We start from the raw sequence: 22,258 nt of genomic DNA, 5'->3' as shown, positions 1-22,258 counted from the left end.
TGAAGAAACAGAGCCTAGAAAGAAGGGGTACAAAAACCCACCTCGCCCTCACACACCGATCTCAACCTGGGTTTTTCTATCTGGGCCACAGCAGGAGGGTCCCAGGAGGGTGACGCCTCCCTTGAGTCACACTTCTTCCTCAGCCCCACACACCAATGCTGCTAGAAAACATGTGTTTTGGGGTGAGGCCGGATGATGAGATTAGAGACATTCATACTTAAGCTTTTTAGAAACCACCCTGGTCCCATCTTAGGAGAGATTCTCTGACAATTTGAGTCAGGGTCTCCTGGATGCTAAGTGGTCCTGAGGGGCGGTAATTCACTCAGTCCCCAGCCATCTTAAACTATTCTTTTCCATTTCCCCTCAACGAGTACAGTTTTAAAGTCACCCATTCTGCCTAACTATTCACAGGAAAAGAAGTTTAATATCAAATACACCAAATGCTTTGCTCTGGGCAGATACTGACATTTCAAATGGCAACACCAACCAAGTAGCAACTGGCATCCCCTTGAGAACACAGATGACATTATTCTGTAATTTTATCTTTTTACAGGTTGATGGACACCTAACCAGGAGCTCCGCAGGGGAGCAACCATGTCTTACTAGTAACTCTATCCCCGCCCCAAGCCTGACACAGCCTGGGACACAGCACGCGCTCAAAAGGTGTTGCTGAGAAAAGAAATCATGCCACATAGGGAGTCAATTCTGTCAGCTGCCTGGCAGAAAAGAAATCAAGCTAAAGACTTAAAAATATCTCAAAAAAATTATACCAGTTGTCTTTACTTGGAGAAGACCTCATAACGCTAACTGGAATCTCAAAACCAGGGTAGAGAAATAACAACATGAAGAAGGCAGGTGATACAGCAGCAACTGACCCTCTTAAGTCAGTTCCATCCACTGCAGTCAGACAGATTCCCGAGGGCCTTCTGTGACCAAAGGCTTATGGTGATACGGCTGTCACATGCGCCCAGAACCCTTGGGTTTGTAACCGCAATGCCTTCCTCTGGGGAATCACTCCCACTCTCTTGTGCCAATCAACAAGCCAGCCTCCTGGCCAGAATGACTGGCCAAGGGAGGAATATGTGACCTGAGCTGTGCCTAAAGGAGGAGGATCCTTCGTTAGGCTCTTACACATGGATGTGGGGAGGGTGCCGGGGATTGAAACAGTCTGTGGTGAGGCCTCCAAGGTGTAAGAGAGGGAGAGAGTGAAGTAAGGGCACAGAGATCCAACAAGGTGGTCCGAGCCCCTAGGACCCCTGCATTCACAGACCCCCCCCAACCCCACCCCACAGTTATCAGAACTATAAAAGACTCGCTTTTGCTTATACCATCATTTTAGCAGAATTTCTACCACTCAGCCAAAAGGCTCCTATGAAGCTGCTGTCCAGTGAGCAACAGAACTTAAGGAGCAATTTTTTCTGCCGGTTGCAGCATAAAGTAGAGTAAAGATGATCATGGTAGAAGGCAGACAAAACCGACTCTAATGGAGACAAAAGACACAAACGTGGTTATCTGCATTCTCTAGAGGAGAGTTTCTTCCCATTGTGTTTTCATATGTGCATCTCTCACCAGATGGCCACTACCTCTCTGTGCCTACAGCCAGGTCCTAATCACCTAAGGAGATTCCCAGATGCTTGTGAGAGATATAATTTCAAGACAGAATAAGGGCTTCTGATGAACTGCCAGAGAATGGTTCTTGGAATCAAAAGGTCAGAAGCAGTGGGAGCCAGAATTTCTTAATTGCTGTTCAGGAAAATTTCCAAAACCTATTGAGAAAAAGAATTACTCCCACAAATAAGTCCCCTGATGACTCATCTGAGAATAAGATCAAGATGTTGACAGTCTTCTGGCTAGGAGGTTATACTCTAGAGAGCTGGATGAGAACATTTTAATGTGGTATTTTCCAGTGATATGAAAAGCCACTCACGTACCCCAAACAGAAAAGAATCCCACAGATTTCAGCAGTTTAGGTGTGACTCTGTAAGAGTGGGTGGGCTGTGTCGTTTTCATTTTTACTTATTTCTGTGGTTAGTTCCCAACATGACGTGGTCTCTTCTCTCCACTCAGCCCAAGGTGGGCAGTTAGATAGTGGGAGAGTCTAGAGAGGCCATGGAAGGCAGACACTAAGGACGGCCAAGGAGGCCATCACCACTAGGAAAGGCAAATAGATATGAGGGCTGAGGATCAACCACTTAAATAAGCTACTGTTAAGAATAAAAGATAAAAAATTGTAAAAGCAACTATGACTACAATAAACCATGAAGGGATAGACATGAAGATGTAAAATACAACGTCAAAAGCACAAAGTGTGCAGGAGGGCAATAAAAAAGATCTTTTAGAATGTGTTTGAACTGAAATGACCACCAGTTTAAAACAAGTAGATACAGTCATAAATCAACATATTGGGTCCCATGGTAACCACGTATCATAAAACTACACAGATACACAAAAAACTAGAAGGAAACAGAAGCATACAACTAAAGAAAATAAACCACAAAGGAAGAAACAAAAAGAAAAAACAGACACAGAAGAACTACAAAAACAACAGGAAAACAAGCAATAAAGTGGTAATAAGTACATACTCATCACTAATTATTTTAATGTCAATGGACTAAATGCTCTCATCAAAAGACACAGGGTCAATGACTGGATGAAAAATAAGACCCATCTATATATTGTTTATAAGAGACTCACTTCAGAGCTAAAGACACATACAGTGAGGGGATGGAAAAAAATACTTCATGCAATTGGAAATGACAAGAAAGCAGGTGTAACACTATTCATTTCAGACAAAAAGACTTTAAAACACAGTCTATAACAAAAACCAAAGGGCCATATATAATGATAAAGGAATCAATACCAGAAGAGGATATTACACTTGTTAACATATATATACTCAATACTGAAGCACCTAAATATATATATACCTGTTAATATATATGCACCCAATACAGAAGCACCTAAATATATACACCTGTTAACATATAGGCATCCAATATAGGAGTAGAGACATAAGTGAAGAAACTGACAATAAAACAATAATAGTAGGGACTTTCAATACCCAACTTACATCAATGGACAGATCACCCAGGCAGAAAATCAATAAGGCAATAGTGGTCTTAAATGATACAATTGACCAGGCGGACTTAAAAGATATCTATAGAACACTCCATTCAAAAACAGCAGAATACACATTCTTTTCAAGTGCACATGCAACGTTCCGCTAGGCCACAAAATAAGTCTCAACAAATTTAAGAGAACAGAATTTTCAGACTTCAACAGTACAAAACTAGAAATCAACTACAGAAAGAAAAATGGGAAAAGCAGAAACATCGAGACTAAATAACATGCTACTAAAAAAGCAATGGGTCAATGAAGAAATCAAAGAGGAAATAAAAAAATACTTTAAGACAAATGAAAATGGGAACACAACTTTACAAAATCTATGAGATGCAACAAAAGCAGTTCTAAGAGGGAAGTTTATAGTGATACAGGCTTTCTACAAGAAACAAGAAAAATCTCAAATAAATAACCTAACCTAATATCTAAAAGAATAAAAAAAGAGCAAACAGAGCCTAAAGTCACTAGAGGAAAGAAAATAATAAAAATCAGAGAAAATAAATAAAATAGAGACTAAAAAAACAATAGAACAGATCAATGAAATCAAGAGCTATTTTTTGAAAAGATTAACAAAATTGATAAACCTTTAGCCAGGCTCACCAAAGAAGAAAAGAAAGAAAACTCAAATAAACAAAATAAGAAATGAAAGAGAAGAAATGACAAATGATGCTACAGAGGTACAAAAATCTTAAGAGAATACTATGGACAGTTATGTGCCATAGAATTATACAACCTGTCAAAACTGAATCAAGAAGAAACAGGTAATTTGAACGGACAGATCTCTAGAAGTTAAACAGAATCGGTAAAAACAAAACAAAACTAAACAAAAATAAAAACAAAAACAAAACCGAAAAAACCAACTCCCTGCAAACAAAAGTCCAGGACTGGATAGCTTCACTGGGGAATTTTACCACACATACAAAGAACTTATACCTATCTTTTTCAAACTATTCCAAAAAACTGAAGAGGATAGAACACTCCCAAATTCATTCTGTGAGTCTATCAATTTCCTGATACCAAAACCAGACAAAGACACTACCAAAAAAAAAAAAAAAAAAAAGAGAGAGAGAGAAAATTACAGGCTAATATCTTTGATGAATGTATACGCAAAAACCCCTCAATGAAACATAAGGAACCTGAAAACAACAATACATACAAAGAGTCATATACCATGATCAAGTGGGATTTATTCTAGGAATTCAAGGATGGTTCAATATTCACAAATAAATCAATGTGATACACCACATTAACAAAAGGAAAAATAAAAATCACACGATCATAGATGTAGAAAAAGCATCTGACAAAATTCAACATCCATTCATGATTAAAACTCTCAAAGTTGATGTAGAGGGAACATATATCAACATAATAAAGGCCATTCATGACAAACCCACAGCTAACATCATAGTCAACAGGCAAAAGCTGAAAACTCTTCCTCTAAAACCAGGACTAAGACAAGAATGCTTACTCTTGCCACTTCTATTTAACATAGCATTGCAAGTCCTAACAATAGCAATCAGACAGAAAGAAGGGAAGAAAGAAAGAGAGAGAAAGAAAGGTATCCAACTGGAAAGGAAGATGTAAAACTGTTGCTATTTGCAGATGACATGGTACTATATATAGAAAATCCTAAAGTCTCCACCAAAAAACTATTAGAACTAATAAATGAATTCAGCAAGGCTGCAGGATAACAAGATTAATACACAGAAATCTGTTGTGTTTCTACACACTAATAATGAATTGCCAGAAAGAAAAAAATTCTGTTTAAAATCTCATTAAAAATACCTAGAAATAAACTTAACCAAAGAGGTGTAAGACCTATATGCTGAAAACTGTAACACATTGATAAAGGAAACTGAAGGTGATTCAAAGAAATCGAAAGATTATCACCTGCTCTTGGACTGAAAGAATTAATATTATTCAAATGGCCATACTACCCAAAGCAATTTACAGATTTAATGTAATCCCTATCAAAATACCCATGACATTTCTCACAGAACTAAAACCAATAACCCTAAGATCTATATGGAACCATAAAAGACCCCAAATTGCCAAACAATACTGAGAAAAAAGAACAAAGCTGGAAGTAATATGCTCTCTAACTTCAGGGTATGCTACAAAGCTACAGAAACCAAAATAGCATGGTACTGGCACAAAAAGAGATACACAGATCAACGCAACAGAATAGAAAGCCCAGAAATAAATCCATGCACCTATGGTCAATTTATTTATGACAAAGGAGGCAAGAATATATGATGGAAAAAAGTCTCTTCAACAAGTGGTACTGGGAAAACTGGACAGTTACATGTAAAAGAATCAAATTAGAACATTTCCTCACACTATATACAAAGAAACCCCTCAAAATAGATTAAAGATCTAAATGTAAGACCTACCACTACAAAATCCTAGAAGAGAATATAGGCAGAACACTCTTTTTTTTTTTTTATTGAGTTATGGTCAGTTTACTATGTTGTGTCAATTTCTGGTGTACATCACAATTCTTCAGTCATACATGAATATACATATATTCATTTTCACATTCTTTTTCACTGTGAGCTACTACAAGGTATTGAATATATTCCCCTGTGCTATACAGTATAAACTTGTTTGTCTATTTTATATACACCTGTGAATATCTGCAAATCTCGAACCCCCTGTTTATCCCTTCCCACCTTCCTGCCCCTTGGCAGAACGCTCTTTGACATAAATCACAGCAATATTTTCTTGGATCTGTTTCCAAAGGCAAGAGAAATAAAATAAAAAATAAACAAATGGGACCTAAAAGCTTTTGCACAGTGAAGGAAACCACTTACAAAATGCAAGGACAATCTATGGAATGGGAGAAAATATTTGTAAATGATATGACCAGTAAGGGGTTAATATCCAAAATACAAAAACAGCTCATACAACTCAGTATCAAAAAAACAAAGAACCCAATTAAAAAATTGTCAGAAGACCTGAATAGACATTTTTCCAAAGAAGACATACAGGTGGCTAATAGGCACATGAAAAGATGTTCAACATTGCCAATTATTAGAGAAATGCAAATCAAAACCACAATGAGTTGTTATATCTGTTAGAAAAGCTATCATCAGAAAGTCTACAAATAACAAATTTTGGTGAGGATGTGGAGAAAAGGGAACCCTTATATACTACTGGTGAGAATGTAAATTTGTGCAGCCACTGTGGAAAACAATATGTAGGTTCCTCAAAAGATTAAAAACAGAGCTACCCTATAATACAGTAATTCCTCTCATGGGTATATATCCCCCCAAAATGAAAACAGTAATTCAAAAAGATACATGTACCCTAATGTTCACAGCAAAATTATTTACAATTGCCAAGACACAGAAGTAAACTGAGTGTCCATCAAAATACAATTTATATGGAACCACGAAAGACCTAGAATTGCCAAAGCATTACTGAAGAAAAAGAAAGAGGCTGGAGGAATAACTCTCCCAGGCTTCAGACAATACTATAGAGCTATAGTAATCAAAACAGCATGGTACTGGTACAAAACCAGACATATGGACCAATGGAACAGAATAGAGAGCCCAGAAATGAACCCACAAATTTTTGGTCAACTAATCTTCAACAAAGGAGGCAAGAATATACAATGGAATAAAGACAGTCTCTTCAGCAAATGGTGTTAGGAAAACTGGACAGCAGCATGTAAATCAATGAAGCTAGAACGCTCCCTTACACCATACACAAAAATAAACTCAAAATGCATCAAAGACTTAAACATAAGACAAGATACAATAAACCTCCTAGAAGAAAATACAGGCAAAATATTATCTGACATACATCTCAAAAATGTCTCCTAGAACAGTCTACCCAAGCAATAGAAATAAAATCAAGAATAAACAAATGGGACCTTACAAGCTTCTGCATAGCAAAGGAAACCATAAGCAAAACAAAACAACAGCCTATGGAATGGGAGAAAATTCTTGCAAATGATGAAACTGACAAAGGCTTGATTCTAGAATATATAAGCAGCTTATATGAATTAATAAGAAAAAAACAAACAACCCAATCCAAAAATGGGCAGAAGACCTAAACAAGCAATTCTCCAAGGAAAAAATACAAATGATCAATAGGCACATGAAAAAATGCTCGATATCACTACATATATACACGATATATCACATATAGAGAGACACAATGGAATATTACTCGGCCATAAAAAGGAATGAAATTCTACTATTTGCAATAATTTGGATGGACCCAGAGAGTATTATGCTCATTGAAATAAGACAGAGAAAGGCAAATATTGTATGTTACCATGTATATGTAGAATCTAAGAAGTAAAACAAACAAATATATATATCAAAACAGAAACAAACTCATAGATACAGAAAACAAACTAGTGGATACCAGTGCGGAGAATAAAGAGGGGAAGGGCAAGATAGAGGTATGGGATTAAGAGGATATATTGCACAGCACAGGGAAATACAGGCATTATTTTGTAATAACTTTAAATGGAGTATACTCTTATAAAGATACTGAATCATTATGCTGGACACCTGAAAGTAATATAGTATTGTGAATCAACTATATTTATTTATTTTTAATTGAAGTATAATAAGTTACAATGTGTCAATTTCTGGTGTACAACATGATGACCCAGTCATGCATCTATATACATATATTCATTTTCATATTCTTTTTCATTAAAGGTTACTATAAGACATTGAATATAATTTAATTTAAAAAAATACTAAAAAAAAAAGTACCTGACACAGAGAAGGCATTCAGGGTAGAGTCTTCTGATTCCCCAAGACAGATCTGTGCCTCTAGATCTATAAAATGTTTTCAGATCCTGTTTCAGGGAGATGCTGACCAAAAAATGATTTAGTTACAGAAGAGTCACAATGCAGTATGGTTGGTTACTACGTGGCACTGAGGAGAGTCCCTTCCTTCCCTTCCAGGGAACTTGCACCTTCCTTGTCCAGCCTTGCTTGGCTCAGCTTCCTTCCTTTCCCTCTGGGATAGCAGAGTGGAAGCATCTGGGCGACAGTCAAGCTTTTAGTTTTCTGCAGATCACATCAATAGAATGCCAAAATGCAGTGAGCACGTTAGACACCAACATCACAGAGCACGCTGGTGCCTCACCAAGCACATTCTGGGAAGGGTGTGGCCCTCTGGAAACACAGGGAGATGGTGCTCCTTGGCGGGAGCCTGCCGACACTCATGAATCATACAGCTGGAAGCTTCTTCACATTCTTCTTCCCTGCTGCTTTATAGGAACCACATTCGATTGAGTTACGTATCTCAGTGATTTGCTGTGAAACACATGGACTGTGTACCATGGTACACTGTCATAAGAACTTGTGAATTTTACAATGAAAAGGAAGCCTGCATATGTTTTTTTTTAACTTAATTTGTATTTCTCAGTGCCTGTTGACTTTCCAACCACCTACATCAGGCAAGCTGTCTGATTCATTCCTCAGTCACACAGAATCATTTTCACACTTTAATCCACCAAAAATGATCATGTCTCCTTTCTTTACTAAGCAAAAATCTCATCCTAATTTGACTTCCCCTCCTGAGCATTCCTCCATCCCATCTCTACTCTCAAGGGTTTCATTACTGAGCTCCTGAAGGGAAGAGCATGAATTTCAGGTGAACTGCCAGTGTCTGGTTTCAGCCCAACTGATGCAGTAAGCTTAAAGAGAAAAGCACACAGTGGTGGGCAGCCCTATCAGGGCCCCACATTCTCTGCAAAGGCGGTGGGATGTATGTGTCTGCATATACGTAATTACGTTATGTGAAACTGTAACGTTTGTCTTGTGAGGAGATGTTTGTCTCGGGAGGAGTGTTTCCTTTGCTGGCTTTGATGAAACAAGTGGCAATCTTAGGGCAGCCACCTGGCAAGGAACTGAGGGAAGCCTCCAGCTGAGAGCCAGCTAGAACTGCTGACCTCAGCCAGCAGGTGCCAACGAACTGAATGCTGTCAATAGCCATGTGAGCTGAGAAGTGGATCCTTCCACAGTTGAGCCTCAGATGAGACTGCAGCCCAGATCAGCACCTTCACTGCAACTTTGTGAGAGCCTGAAACAAAGGGCCCTGCTACACTGTGCCCAACTGCTGACTCACAGAGACTGTGAGATATAAATGTATGTTGTTTTAGGCCACTGCATTTGTGGTAATATTGCTACATAGCAATACATAACTAGATACACAAACAGACAAAGAGAAAAGCACCCCTGACATCTGAGAGCTAATACGGTACTCTCAGCAAAGCCCTGATGTTGCTGAGAGCCGGACTGCATGCATAGTAGGCTTTGGTGTTAAATACAAACAATTCCAAAGAACCTCAACATCAGACAGGCCACAAAGAGCAAAGCAAAACCATGACCACTACTCTGTAACCATGTTTCTACATGGACGAAAACCTGAACACTGATCAAATCCCCCAAATGAGCAAACAATCCCTTATACTGGCTAATATGAGCTCATAGTTTTAACTTTGATTCAGTCCTCCTGTCTTAGAGAGATTTATTTAGATACCTATTTATTGAACTGCCCTTCTTTAAAGCATCCAATACAGAGCAAGGCCCCACTTTCTTGTACCTTCCCCCAAATGGCCTAACACAAGTCTGAAACCCACAGTAAGTCTTTTCTGACATCTCCTTACTGAGATGCCGTATGGTTCCCATTGGTACGTGGTCGCCCTCACTACAACCAGCAAGGCACCCAGCCTGTTCAGCTCAGGTGTGTTCCTAATGGTCTTTGGCTGGAAGGCATTGTCAAAACAAAAGCAAACAAAGAAAGCAAATAACAACAAGAAGAAAAGCAAACATGACTTTATCACGGAACTTGCATAAAAACAGAAGCATGAACCAATAAAGCAAGAACGACTACGCAGACAGTTTGAGTCAGATACAGAACACACATACATAACAGAGTACCTCTAAAAGAGTATAAATAAATAATTTGATGAACGGTATTAGGATGAGTGGAAAGGAGCAGGAAAGCTGAGACAGATTCACATTTTAGACTAAATAAAAATGAACTCTAGGTTAAAAGATTAAACACAATTTATGAAAAATGAGATGAAATGTAATGAATTATTTTATCAGATCTATGCAAAAATGACAACTCTTTCATTTGGAAACAAAACCAAAAAGATTGATCAATTTAGGGACAAATACCTTGCATAAAATGAAAAGCAACAGACAAATAAAAGAACAGCCCGAGAATACTTGCATCATTGTGACAAAATATTTAAATCTAGAATAGACTTTATTCACATTTTCAAGGAACACATCATAAATCCAAAAGATAAATGAGTAAAGGACATAGAAAACAGAGCAAACAAAAACACAGAGCCACGTTCAGTCCTCTCAGTGGTCCAAAGATGTGCCATTTTACAGCTACTAACGTGGCAAGTCAGACAAACGAGCACTCAAAGCTGGAAATGCTGGGGTCATGCTGGGAAGCCCCTTCACGGAGACAGTACTTTACACTGTTACAAATTATTTGTAAAGCAACATAAAGGAGTCACAACCCAATCATCCAAGTCCCAGGAAATCTTTTTGCAGAAACTATCTGCTCAGATTTCACAACAGCATTACCAACGATGGTAAACAGAAACAACTTAAAAATCTAACAAGAGGGAAATGTCTAATGAATTGTGCTGTGTTAACACGTTTATTTAGTGTACAAGTAACTATGAAGGCTAGAAACATGGAAATTGTTTAGGATTTAATGTGACAAAAAAATTCTGACAATCAAAGTGCAGATAAAGGCTGCCATTAGCTACATAGCTATAATTTGCAAGGCATTATTTTATACATGTTGGTCACATTTCATTTAATCTTCACACCTTGCCAGGAAAGTAGTAGTATTCCGATTTTATAGATGAAGATACTAGAGCAAAGAGGTTAAATAAACTGCCCAAGGTCACATAGCTGGGGAGTCAAGGAGACAGACATGAACCAAGACAGGACCCCAAATGCTGTGTTTTTAATTACACTGTTCTGTGTCTTTTATAGACACACAGGATGATTGCAACTAGGTACCACCGTGGGTATCTGGGGGCAAACACTGAAATATAATGTGCAAACGTGAAATAACTGTGATTTGGGAACAGGATTAAAGGCAACTAAATTTTAAAAACCATCGTCTTTAGTAATATATGATCTACCCAACGCAAGCAACAATCAGGCAGTGCACTTGCGAACTCCAATCCTCCGTAGGAAGTTTTAATTAGACACGGCCTTGGAAAAACACCTGTCCAAAACGACTTCCAATTTCACTCTTTTTCTGGCAGAACGGAATGGAGGTAGAGAATGAAGAACATCAGCGTGCAGCCACCAGAGGGTGAGGAGGTGAAAACTCAGGGGAGAAAGAGACCCGGAAGGAAACACGGAATTGCCGAGCTGACTGGGAAGACAGGGAAGCTTCAAGACTCCCAGACAAGGAGAAGTGGACTAGGGAGGGTCTGCCTGCGTGCTCCCTCTCGTATAATAATCTGAGCTCCTATCTGCTTGCGGTGGGCAAGTATGAAGATAAATCAGAGTCCCTGTGGAAACAGCAGTGAGTGCCCCAACCTTCCGACTTTTTGTCAACACTGGACTCAGCAGTGTCACGTGGCAACCAAAGGGCAGGTGCAGACTCACACCTGCATGCAGGTGTGCACGCCGACAGCAAGCCAAGACGCTGTCTTCTTGGGCAGTGAATTAATCACTCTTTCCACAGCTACATCCTCAAGTCTTTTGACTTTATTGATACTTTTAGGATGACCCAAATCTTTTTCTGGTCAAATCTCAGGTGGTAAATGAAAAGAGAGGTTACTCTGGATTCTATGAAAGTTGGATTAGAAAGCCCATGTTAAGAAGCACTGACTTGGGGGCTGGGGGAACCAGAGAACCCCAACCCCAGACATTCTGTGTCATTTGTAAAATTTAGTTTATGACATTACGTAAGTTTCATGTGCACATTTTGACTTCTGTGTACACTACAGTGTGCTCCCCATCGAAAGTTTACTTTCCGTCTGTCACTGTACTGTAGACCCCCTTTGCCATTTCGCCCTCCTCCAGCCCCCTTCCCCTTGGGTAACCACTGCTCTACACCATTTTACTCCGTCTTGCTCAGAAGGCCCCCCGCTTGGTGGGAAACGACCACATGCTGTGTTTACAGTAGATTATAACCTACAGATTACAGGTGACACCTGTTTCCCAACTACATGAAGTGTGCAACCGTTTCAGAAGAATACTGCACAGAGGGTCAGGGCAGAGCTAATCTGTCATCAAGGCTTCTGAGACAGGGTGAGCAGAGCTGAGTGCTTCACAGACATCAACATTTCAGGGGGCCACACTGAGTAGGGCTGGAGAAGGAAGGATGTGAGACAACGCCCTGTAAATCTGACTTCACCCACACTCCATGTCAGCCCAGCCGGAATCAGTTATGTGCAAAATGATTAATCACTGTCTCCCTGAAATAGTCAAGGTCCTGCTGCCTATTCTTAGGACGGAAAAAAAAATGTCTAATGCTGAAATACGACTTTCAGGCTTTTGTTCATTCCATACCCTTTTAATAAAGTAGAACACACAATTTTGCCTTGGGCTTGGCTGAGTTATGGGGTTCATTTCCTAAGCGGCACAGCTGCGTCCCTCAGCCCCATTACCAAATTGAGCCCAAGACACAGGAAGGCTAGTAGAGAAGGAAAAATTTGGGGCCGTAACTAAGGCATCCATTTATCAGATGCAGTAACAGCTCTGAGACAGTTTTTCTCTTTATAATTATAGAAAAACAGGTGCTGCAGAAGAAAATGAATCTAGCTAATGTGCAAACGTGGAGGGCGCTGCACGGCATGTGTTTCTGACAAACATGGCTGATGAATTACACCCGGCCTCCATCACTGCTGGGAGGAGGTAGGGAAGCAGGAGAGCCAATCCTGGAGGGACTGTCCGAGGCACCCGCTCCAGTGGGGTCCCCACGTACCTTCTCTGCGTACTCAGACACAATCTGCTTGATCTCGGCTGAGCAAAGACCCACGATCTGGCCCACGGAGCTGGCGGTCAGACGGCTCTGCAATCACAGGGAGGGGTGCTCTTAAGGCCAGGCACTGTGCCAAGCAGCTGGAGCCCCTGGGCATTCTGAGTGTTGCAGCAAAACTGATAAACTTCCCAGGGAAAAGTAATTGGGCTTTTGCTCATGTGTTCGTCAGTGAGGAAGGGAGAAGACAAGCCTCAGGACGAATGTCTCTTCCTCCTGGGTCACTCAGCTGACTGTGTGAGTCTCCTCGGCCCCCGGGGCATCTTTGGAGAATCACTCTTCACCATTTACACCCCATCCCAAGGTCTTTACTCTGAGAGCCACTAGAGAGAGTCTGAAGGGAACTTGGTGGGCATAGGACTCAAAGAAAAAAAGAAGTACCAATGGGAGAGGATGAGGGATCTCCAAATTCCTGAACTCTCTCTTGATTGCCACAGGCCTTTCCTGCCCTAAAAAGGAGTTCTCCTTTCAAAGCACTTGGTTGATACTTTTGGACAGTCCCTGCACTCTGGGAGCAGCAACTCTAAATTGGGTATTCTATCTTCTGCCTGGATGGTGTAGGAGGGAAACAGAAGATAAGGGCTCCTGTGGCATGGGATGAGCTTGTGGTGATGGAGAGGCGGTGCCGAACCACGGCTCTCCCACAGACGCCCTTGAGATGCCACCCTAGCTGGGCCCTCCTGTCTTCACAAGGGGCCTTCAAGTCTCCCTCCTGGAGGTTCCCACAGACGGTAACACTATGCACGTATGAAAAGCTTCCCAGACGATCCCAAGGAAACAGGGAGCACTGAGTGCTGAAAAGGGCTCTGAAGGCGGTCACAGGGAGGAGGTCCCCCTAAAACAGAGCGGGGTGGTTCCAAGTGTGCATCTCCGCCCCATGCCCTCCCACACGACCAGCCCCGCCTCACCTCCTCGTTGGCCATGGCAGTCATCGTGGTCATCAGCGACTGAATACGCTGCTGAAAGAGGAACAGGGAGAAGCAGCAGTGAGCAGGTCTGACCACGCAGGACTTAAGTAGTATGTCCAAATGGGTTTTCACAGCAGAATCCAAGGGCTGTTTCACCCCATCTCGTTTTAAGGTGAGCCTCACGAGAGGTGATGAAAGGAAACCGGGAAGGGTGGGGAAGGCCAGCCCACAGCTGTGGGAAGCAGCTGGCCATTCTGGAAAGCTGGTGATGAAAGTGAAATTTCTCCCCAAACAATTTACACAGAGACCTGGGGGTGGGGGGCTCCATGGACCACCCACCTCTTCAGCAGCCTGCAGCTCGTCTTCCTCATGGGTGTCCTCTTTTTCTGCAACCGACAGCCCTGTGGGTAGCGCTGTTTTCTTGTCCTCAGCCTGGAAGGGAAGATGTGGAAACAGCTAAGCACTGAAGTTAGAGAACCAGCAGAGAAAGGACAACACTGTAAAAGGGAAGGAGTCTGTGAAAGAAGACACAGATATCTGGAGAAGTGACCCAGTCCCCAGGAAAGAAGGCAAAATCCAGAGACCTGAGCTCCCCCTCCAACCACAGGCCGAGCGGGTGGAGCCGTGCGCCTTGCCCAATGCTGTCTCCACTCCTGAACTGCAAGCAGGTTAAATTCCTATCAGGTCACACGCCTCTGCCAGACTTATCCTAACCCTTTGATTGGGTCTTACCCTACCTTAATACCTTTAAGAGCAGATCACTGGCTTAAGAGTGTTTTTTTTTCAGTTGAGACCAACTGGTGGGATGTGAAAGTAATTTAGCAGGTATGACTGGCGTCAGAATAAATTAAACAAAAATAACCGAACAGATCAGCATGCATAACAGGTAGTAAAGGGTTAAGTCCTGCTTCATGAAACTTTTGTTTTGGGGACCATGTCTGCGTGCGTGTGTGTGTGTGTGTGTGTGTACGCAAACAAGCGTGTGTGCATGCATGTATGTACTGAGTCATGATGAAAAACAGAATTCCTACTTTCAAGGGGGGTCATCAAGCTTTGAAAACCACTGGTCTAAAGGATAAAAACTGAAACAGCCTGACCTGGTGATCAAGCTATGCTTCGGACCCAAGCTCAGGCTCTAAACATACCACACCGCACTCATGACACCTGGACTAATGACTGCTCCCCAAACCTGGCCTGCAGGTCCGGAGTCCTTGGTTTTAGCTCCATCTCTGCATGTACCCGCTGGAGACCTCAGGCTTACCTTCTCTGGGTACCAGGGTCTTCTAGGGTTGAATGAAAGGACTGGCCTCAGATCCTCTTCCCAGACCATCCCGATTCTGGGCTGCCTTTCTAGGGCAAGCCTATGACTGACCCTGGGGAACAGTCTGAGCTCCAACATATATTTACAGGTGACAAGACTTCCAGTTCAAATGTGCCATTGGACGTAAGAATGATAAGACCAGCCCAATGTCAATACTATTTCCTGGGCATCTCATGAGTTCTCCAATCTAACCAAATAGCCTATTTCAGAGCATGGTCACATACACAGACGTTCTCTCACCGTGTGAGGAGTGCTCAGGGAGTGGACTTCATCTTTACAGTTTTAGCGTTATTACAGCCTACATGTTTGACCCTGGGGCCATGACTTTCAATCACCCTTCACTTCCAGGCCCACGATGAGGTGCGGAGCTGGGGACATCAGGAGAAAACTGCAGTGGCCAAAGGCAGCCTGCACAGCCCCGCTGCCCAGGGTCACCCGCGGACCAGAGTCAGTGTCAGACAGGGGCAAAGGGGAGGGGCATGTCCATCTCTCAAACATTCTCTCCCATTCTCCAGGCTTTTCTTACCTTCTCTGTTTTGCTCTGGCGGCTAAATCCATATCTCCTGAAAGCCAGAAAAGAGAAGTTCAATTACTATTCAAAAAACAAATTTGATCAAACGCATTTTGGTTGGATTTCTACATGAAAAGCATCAAAGAGAATTTAGACTATTTGCTGCCTGGAGAATCTGCTTCAAGTGCCGTGACCACAAACCTATTCCAATGCTTTCAAATAAAGGTCCAGCCATTCTATTTACCATGTAAATACTGTAAATGGGGACTCTCAGCGCAGAGAACGACATTCTCTTTAAGTGCAATCATCACTCTGAAACAGGAACTGCATTTCAGATGCACAAGTTTAAGCTAAAAGCCTTAAAAATATCTGTATAAATAAATGAGAATGTGTTTGCTCAGGCTAAACATGCTTTCTAATGACTACTTCCATAGCCTCATTCCAGGCCAATTTTTATTCTCAAACACAACCCAAGCACGATGCCAACAGAATGTTGTCTGTTCACTTCATGCAACTTTAAATTCAAAGAAACTCACAAATGCACTTTAGTTTAAATTAGTTTATTTTCAGGTTCTAATTCATAACTATTTTTTTTTAAGCAATGCAAAACCCATTCAACCTAAAACTAAAACCATAATGCAAAGCACCCAAACTCACTTACCTTTAAAGAGTTTATAAGGAAATAAAATTGCAACCATTTAGGAAAGAACAAGCTAGGGACCCCGCTCTGCCCCCATTCACAGCACGACGCCTCACTGGCCGGGTCGGTGTGCCGGCCTCTCACCTGGTCTCGGCTCCCATCCCTTCTTCAACTTCCCGCTGGGCTGACCCGCCCCTGTCAAGGGCAGGAGGAAGCAGGCCCTCCTCGGCCCTGTCACGAAGGCCTCCCTGCCACGGTCCTCCTTAACAAACTGTTTGGCCTCACCTCCACCCTCCTGCACGCCCGCCACCTGAGCACACTGGGCTGTTCTCTGCCTCCTTCAGTTGTTCCAGTCCCTCCTCACACTTCAGCTCTAGGGCCATCTCTTCTTTGGAGCAGTTCCAGACTTCGCTTTGGGTGTCTTTGGTTATTTCCAAGAGTCAATTCCACTCTCAGTCTGAAAAATCTCAATCTGGGCCCCGTGCTTGGCCTGCCAGGTGATGAGTGTGAAGGGAACCACACACCGGGACACAAAAGTTCTTAGGACTTTGCTGACAAATCCCAGGCTTATAGCTGAATCTGGCGTACAGGGTGGGCTGGGCAATACAAAGTCTGGACACTAGAGTCTTCGCTCTGCTGCCAGCCAGCTGTATGACACGGGGAAACTGCTTCGCCTCTCTGAGCTTTGTATCGCCGAAGTGGGAATGCAAACATGACCCCAAGCCCTGTTTAAACAGCTCACGCAGGATTTCTATAAATCACCCCTGACAGCAGGGAGGGCTGGGAGGATACACAAAGGAGAGGCTGGGCATTTCAGCTGGACACTTCTCTGAAGCTTCCCCCATGCACAAACACTCTGCCCTGGCTGATCCATCCCTGCATCTGTACGTATTCCTCCTACTTCCTGGGCAGCAATCATGTCTAACTGACTGTTGGCATGTCTGCATCCTTCTCTAAGAAAATACAGAAATCAAGAAGCCAAAAGTATCACCTGACCTTGTAATAGGCTGTCATATAACTGGAGAGACCAAAAATCACTGCTGGGTACAGTGTGCCCAACCACCAGGCATAAATCCATAGGCCCAAAGTGCAGCAGACCAAAGGGAAATTCTGAGTACCCGTGCACATTCAGGAAAGGACCTACGGCGTCTTCCTACACTGCAGAGGCAGGAAAACAGACAACTCTATTTCCCACGCTCCTTCGCACCTGGGGTTCTGAGTACCGTTTGGGATCCGTCAGTGAGACGCATTTGCTGGGCTCTGAACCTGCAGCAGTTAGACGAGGAGAGAGCGAGAGCTCAGTGGCCCCAGCCGGTTCTGGGGCCAGGAGCCGTCACGGCGGTTTCTGACCTGGGCAGCAGTGGTGCGGTTTCTTGGTCAGTGGCTGCAGCACCAGCTTCCCAATTCCACGGGCTGTTAGCTACCTGCTCGATTACAGAGGCGGAAGCAGCATCCGTGGGGGCCCAGTTCTAATGGGATGTGTGGGAAGTGGCCCTGCCCAGCCTAGATTCCATCTCCTAACTCTTCCCATCCATCTCTCCAATCAGTCCCTTCTGCTGAAACGAGTGGGAGGGTCTTGCGTCCTGGACCAGGAACCCTGACCAACAGAAGGTCTCACCAGAGTGTCCCGCTCCTAGACATGTCCTTGCACCCTGGGAATTCTTCTGTTTTCCAGGCCTTTGGTCTGCAGAGACCTTTAGGGCAGAAGACCCCCTCAGGCAGATAGCCCTCATCTAAGGCCCAGGCACTCTGTGGATTTCCCAAATAAAGCAGTAAACAACCAAATCTGAGTAATTCAATTCCTAGCTCCCATCTACTCTTCCTTAAAGACAGAGGCTCTGGGAAGACTTTCCTGACCACCTAAAACTAGGTTAGGCCCCCTAGACATGCGCTTCGCTTCCGTGCTGACAACACCAAAGCACTCACCTCAGTGTACAACAGTTCTGTGCTTTGTGCAGTCTGTCTGCCGAGCTCCGGGAGGGGAGGAAATTTGCTTCATTCACTTTTTTCTTTACATTTTGAAATATGAGGTATAATTCATGTAGCATGAAATTCACCATTTTAGAATGTATACACAGTACAGGTTTTTAGTGTATTCATTATTTTGTGCAACCATCACTACTGTCTAATCCTAGAACAGTCCCATCACCCTAAGAAATCCACACCTGACAGATATAAATAGCACTCAGTCCCATTTTCCCCTCTCCTCTTCCCCTGGCAACCACTGATCTACTTCCTGTCTCTCTGGATCTGCCTATTCTGGGCATTCCCTGTAAATGGAATTATGTAATAGGTGGCCTTTTGTGCTTGGTTTGTTTCACTTAGCATGCCTTCAAGGTTCATCAATATTATGGCATGAATTGGTACTTAATTCCTTTTTATGGCTAAGGAATACCCCATTTGCATGCATACATCACATTCCATCTATCCTTTCCTCAGCTGGTAGACATCTGAGTTGCTTCCACTTTTTGGTGATTATGAATAGTGCTACTATGAATATTCACTTCTCTATCCCCAGTGCCTAGTTGCGCCTAGCACACAGTAGGTACTCAATTAATGCTTGCTGAATGAATGAAGAGCCCAGGTGATTTTCCTAAAGGACCCTTTTCTCCATGTGGCATGGCGGCAATGCTTCCCTGACAAAGAAGAGCTGTCCTCGGCTGCCTGTCAACGCTGCCTCATCTGCTCACGGGCCCCGGTGTCTCTGGCAGGGACTCTTCCACGTAGTTTGAGCTTCATCAGGAGAACGTGATATCCCTTTAGGTCTATCATCCCTCACAAAGAGCAAGGAGATCCTTCAACTTACTTCTCCTGCAAATGCATTTACTTCCCTTTTATCCTTCCTAGGTACACTGCTCTATCCTGCATCCTCCCTTCCCTTTTGCCCCGTCAGCCAGGCCCCTTCCTCCCAAGTGCCAGCCTGAGACGCAGGGTCATGTGCTCAGACATGTTCCTGCCTTTCCCCTGCCTTTCCCCCTGCCTTTCCCCCTGTTAGCGCCGACTCACCAAGCCGGCTGATGTCTACACTGTCGGCCCTCTCACCACCCAGTCATGTACTCACACCCTAGACCCAGGACTCAGTCTTCAGCATCAAGGATGTACACCTTCCAGAACAGAACAGTCCGAAAGAAACAGCATGAGAGCCACACATGTAACTTTAAATTAGTAGACTCACATGCCCCAGTTATTCCCAACATACTTAAACATACTGCGATAACTAAATAAAGCATGCATTTAAAAACTAAATTTAACTTCATTAAAATTAAAATTCTGTTCCTGAGCCACACTAGTCTTATTGTAAGTGCTCAGCAGCCACATGTGGCTTGTGGCTACCGCACCAGACATCACAGTTCCAGAAAACTAGCCTTCAAGAACAGCTGGTCCAGGGCAAATTCAGGCAGATGTCAAACTGCCTGGAATCCAGAACAAAACAGGGGCACTGCAGTCCTAAATACCGAGGGCTGCAGGCTCTGCTCATTCAGCAAGCACTTACTAAACCCCTTCTGTGAGCATGTCATAGGCCTTCAGAGGGGACACAGGTGGAGAGACATGTCACACGCACTTAAAGTGGCAGTTTTACAGTCTGGTTATGTGTTTAAGTTAGCTTCTAAAAGTTAATTAGACCCATAATGTAATTGAAATATTATAAAGTTACAATTGTGTTTAAGCCTAAAATCAAAACTATGAGTCTTACTTTTCCAACAACATAACATTTAAACAAATATACCCAAATGTGTTTTTAACAGACACACAGTCCTTAAGGCCCTCAGCATAGTTGACCAGACTCAAAGTCTAGCCTTATGTGAGCAATTGAAAGTCCAGAAAAAAGGGGAAGAAACTGGAATGCTGGCTTCAAAGCCAGATACACTGTGCACTGAGGCTGATGAGTGACCTTCAAACCCAAACAGGAATCACTGTTTTCAGACCTTCTTACTCTAGGAGTCAAAATACTCTCTCTCTTATCAAGAAGTGAGAAGAAGAAAAAAACAAACACTGACAACAGATGTGGATTCTGATTTCTAGATGGGGATGAGCAACTAAGGGGTGAAGGAGAGGCAGGGAGGAGCACAGTGAGTCCCAGAGCCTTGCCTGAATGGGGAAGGGGACTGGGAAGGACGGGTGAGACTTATCATCAAGGGGCTGGAGGGAGGGCTGCAGCCGGGGGTAATGAGAGCATAGGGACAAGGAGAATGGAAAGGAGAGGCTCAGGATAGGCTCCTCACTGAATCTAAAGATCATCCTATTTAAGGGCATTTGAGAACTGAAAACTGCTGCTGCTAAAGATGATGTGGTGATGATGATGATGGAGATGACGGTAACGCTATGGATGGTGATGATGATGATGAAAGTGAGGCTGAGGATGATGGTGATGGTGAGGATGGTGATGATGTGGTGATGATGATGGAGATGATGATGAAGGTGATGATGGTGATGGAGACAGCACCTAACAGTTGACATTTATTGTTTCCTACATGGAAGAAACTGTTCAAAGTCCTTCATCCAGACATTGTTAGGTAATCCTCATTTAATGGGAAAGATCTCCATGCAGTGGAGAGTACTGAACACAACCCTGAGGAAAGAGTCTGACAGCCAGAAAGGAGGGGAGAGACCTTCCCAAGGACAGGGAATAAAAGAAACACTTCTTGGGGCTCTAAGTTTTATCCAATTTGCTCTGTCAGTTTCAATAACTACTCTCTTCTTGTTCAGTCTCAGACCAAACAACAAAGACTGGGCCTGTCTTCCTAAAACCAAGAACCAAACTCTCACCGGAGGTTCAAATTAACATTTGTAGCTAATGGTAATGACATGCTTCTGGAGTCCAACAAACCTGAGTTCAAGTCCCAGTTTGAGGCTCTTACTAGTTCTTAACAGTTAAGAGTTGGCCTTGGGCAGATTATTTTTTTAATCTTTTGGAATGCTGTCTTTATTATTCTCAAAAAGGAGAATGATCCGAATAAACCATGAGACTTTCCCATTTTTCACAAGCTTACCCTCTCCTTACCAGAGAAGCTAAAAAAGAAGAAAAATAGCAAAATTACCCCATTTCCTAAAAAACAAAGGGGAAAAGTCTTCCATCAAACACCTACCCTGGGCTTAGAAATCAGCAGGAGTCAGCACGCCCCCACCAACAGGAACAAGACTGGGGTTGAGACACGTCACTTTCTCACTCTCCAAATGTGGGAGGAGCCCCCAACTCCCCTCCCTAAAGAAAGCCAAGCCAGGCACAGGCCTCAAACTGCACCAGCTGTTCCTGAAGATAAGCAGGGAGGTCCTAAATTCACCCAGCACCTCATGGTCACAACAACTACCAGCTATGGCTCATGGAAAAGATCCCATCTGAAACAATTTCAAGACAAAATACTGAGATATTGTCAGCATGGCCTCTGTGAGGTGGGCAATTTACTGAATCTGACCCCTTTTCAACCCCCAGGAACATTTGAGTACATCTATGATGTTGGGGAAAAAAAAAATGGAGGGGGAAGGTATAGCTCAGTGGTAAAAGTGCATGCCTAGCATGCACAAGGTCCTGGGTTCAATCCCCAGTACCTCCATTAAAATAAATAAGTAAATAAATAAACTTAGTTACCTCCTCCCCCCCAAAAAATGGAGGCACGAACAATACAAACTAACAAAACCCATGGCACTTCCCTAAGTACTCTTTGGCTCTGAAACATGTGACACTCACAGGGGCTGTTCCTCCAGCTCTGGCTTGCTCAGGGCAGTGCATCCTCACCGGTCCACTTGCAGTGGGG

At 43.0% G+C, this 22,258-nt stretch overlaps 1 protein-coding gene and 1 long non-coding RNA gene across 5 annotated transcripts in view; one reads left to right on the top strand and one right to left on the bottom strand.

The window, feature by feature from the left end:
• Positions 1-22,258, bottom strand: part of CCDC93 (coiled-coil domain containing 93) — an 82,441-nt gene that overhangs the window by 34,756 nt on the left and 25,427 nt on the right. For all 4 annotated transcript variants that reach the window (XM_032479318.1, XM_032479319.1, XM_032479320.1 and 1 more), the window contains 4 exons: positions 15,881-15,917; positions 14,373-14,465; positions 14,034-14,084; positions 13,072-13,158 (listed from right to left, as the gene is read on the bottom strand). In XM_032479318.1, the coding sequence (XP_032335209.1) occupies positions 13,072-13,158; positions 14,034-14,084; positions 14,373-14,465; positions 15,881-15,917 (268 nt within the window). The remainder of the gene's footprint in view (positions 1-13,071; positions 13,159-14,033; positions 14,085-14,372; positions 14,466-15,880; positions 15,918-22,258) is intronic.
• LOC116663576 lies at positions 8,855-20,574 on the top strand. Its single transcript, XR_004319767.1, has 3 exons — positions 8,855-8,938; positions 19,248-19,253; positions 20,565-20,574. It is a non-coding gene; the product is annotated as an uncharacterized LOC116663576 (long non-coding RNA).

The sequence above is a fragment of the Camelus ferus genome, chromosome 5 (genome assembly GCF_009834535.1).
Source record: "Camelus ferus isolate YT-003-E chromosome 5, BCGSAC_Cfer_1.0, whole genome shotgun sequence".
Lineage (NCBI taxonomy): Eukaryota > Metazoa > Chordata > Mammalia > Artiodactyla > Camelidae > Camelus > Camelus ferus.
The sequence above is the reverse complement of the archived record's forward strand: the minus strand, read 5'-3'. Positions and strand labels throughout refer to the sequence as shown.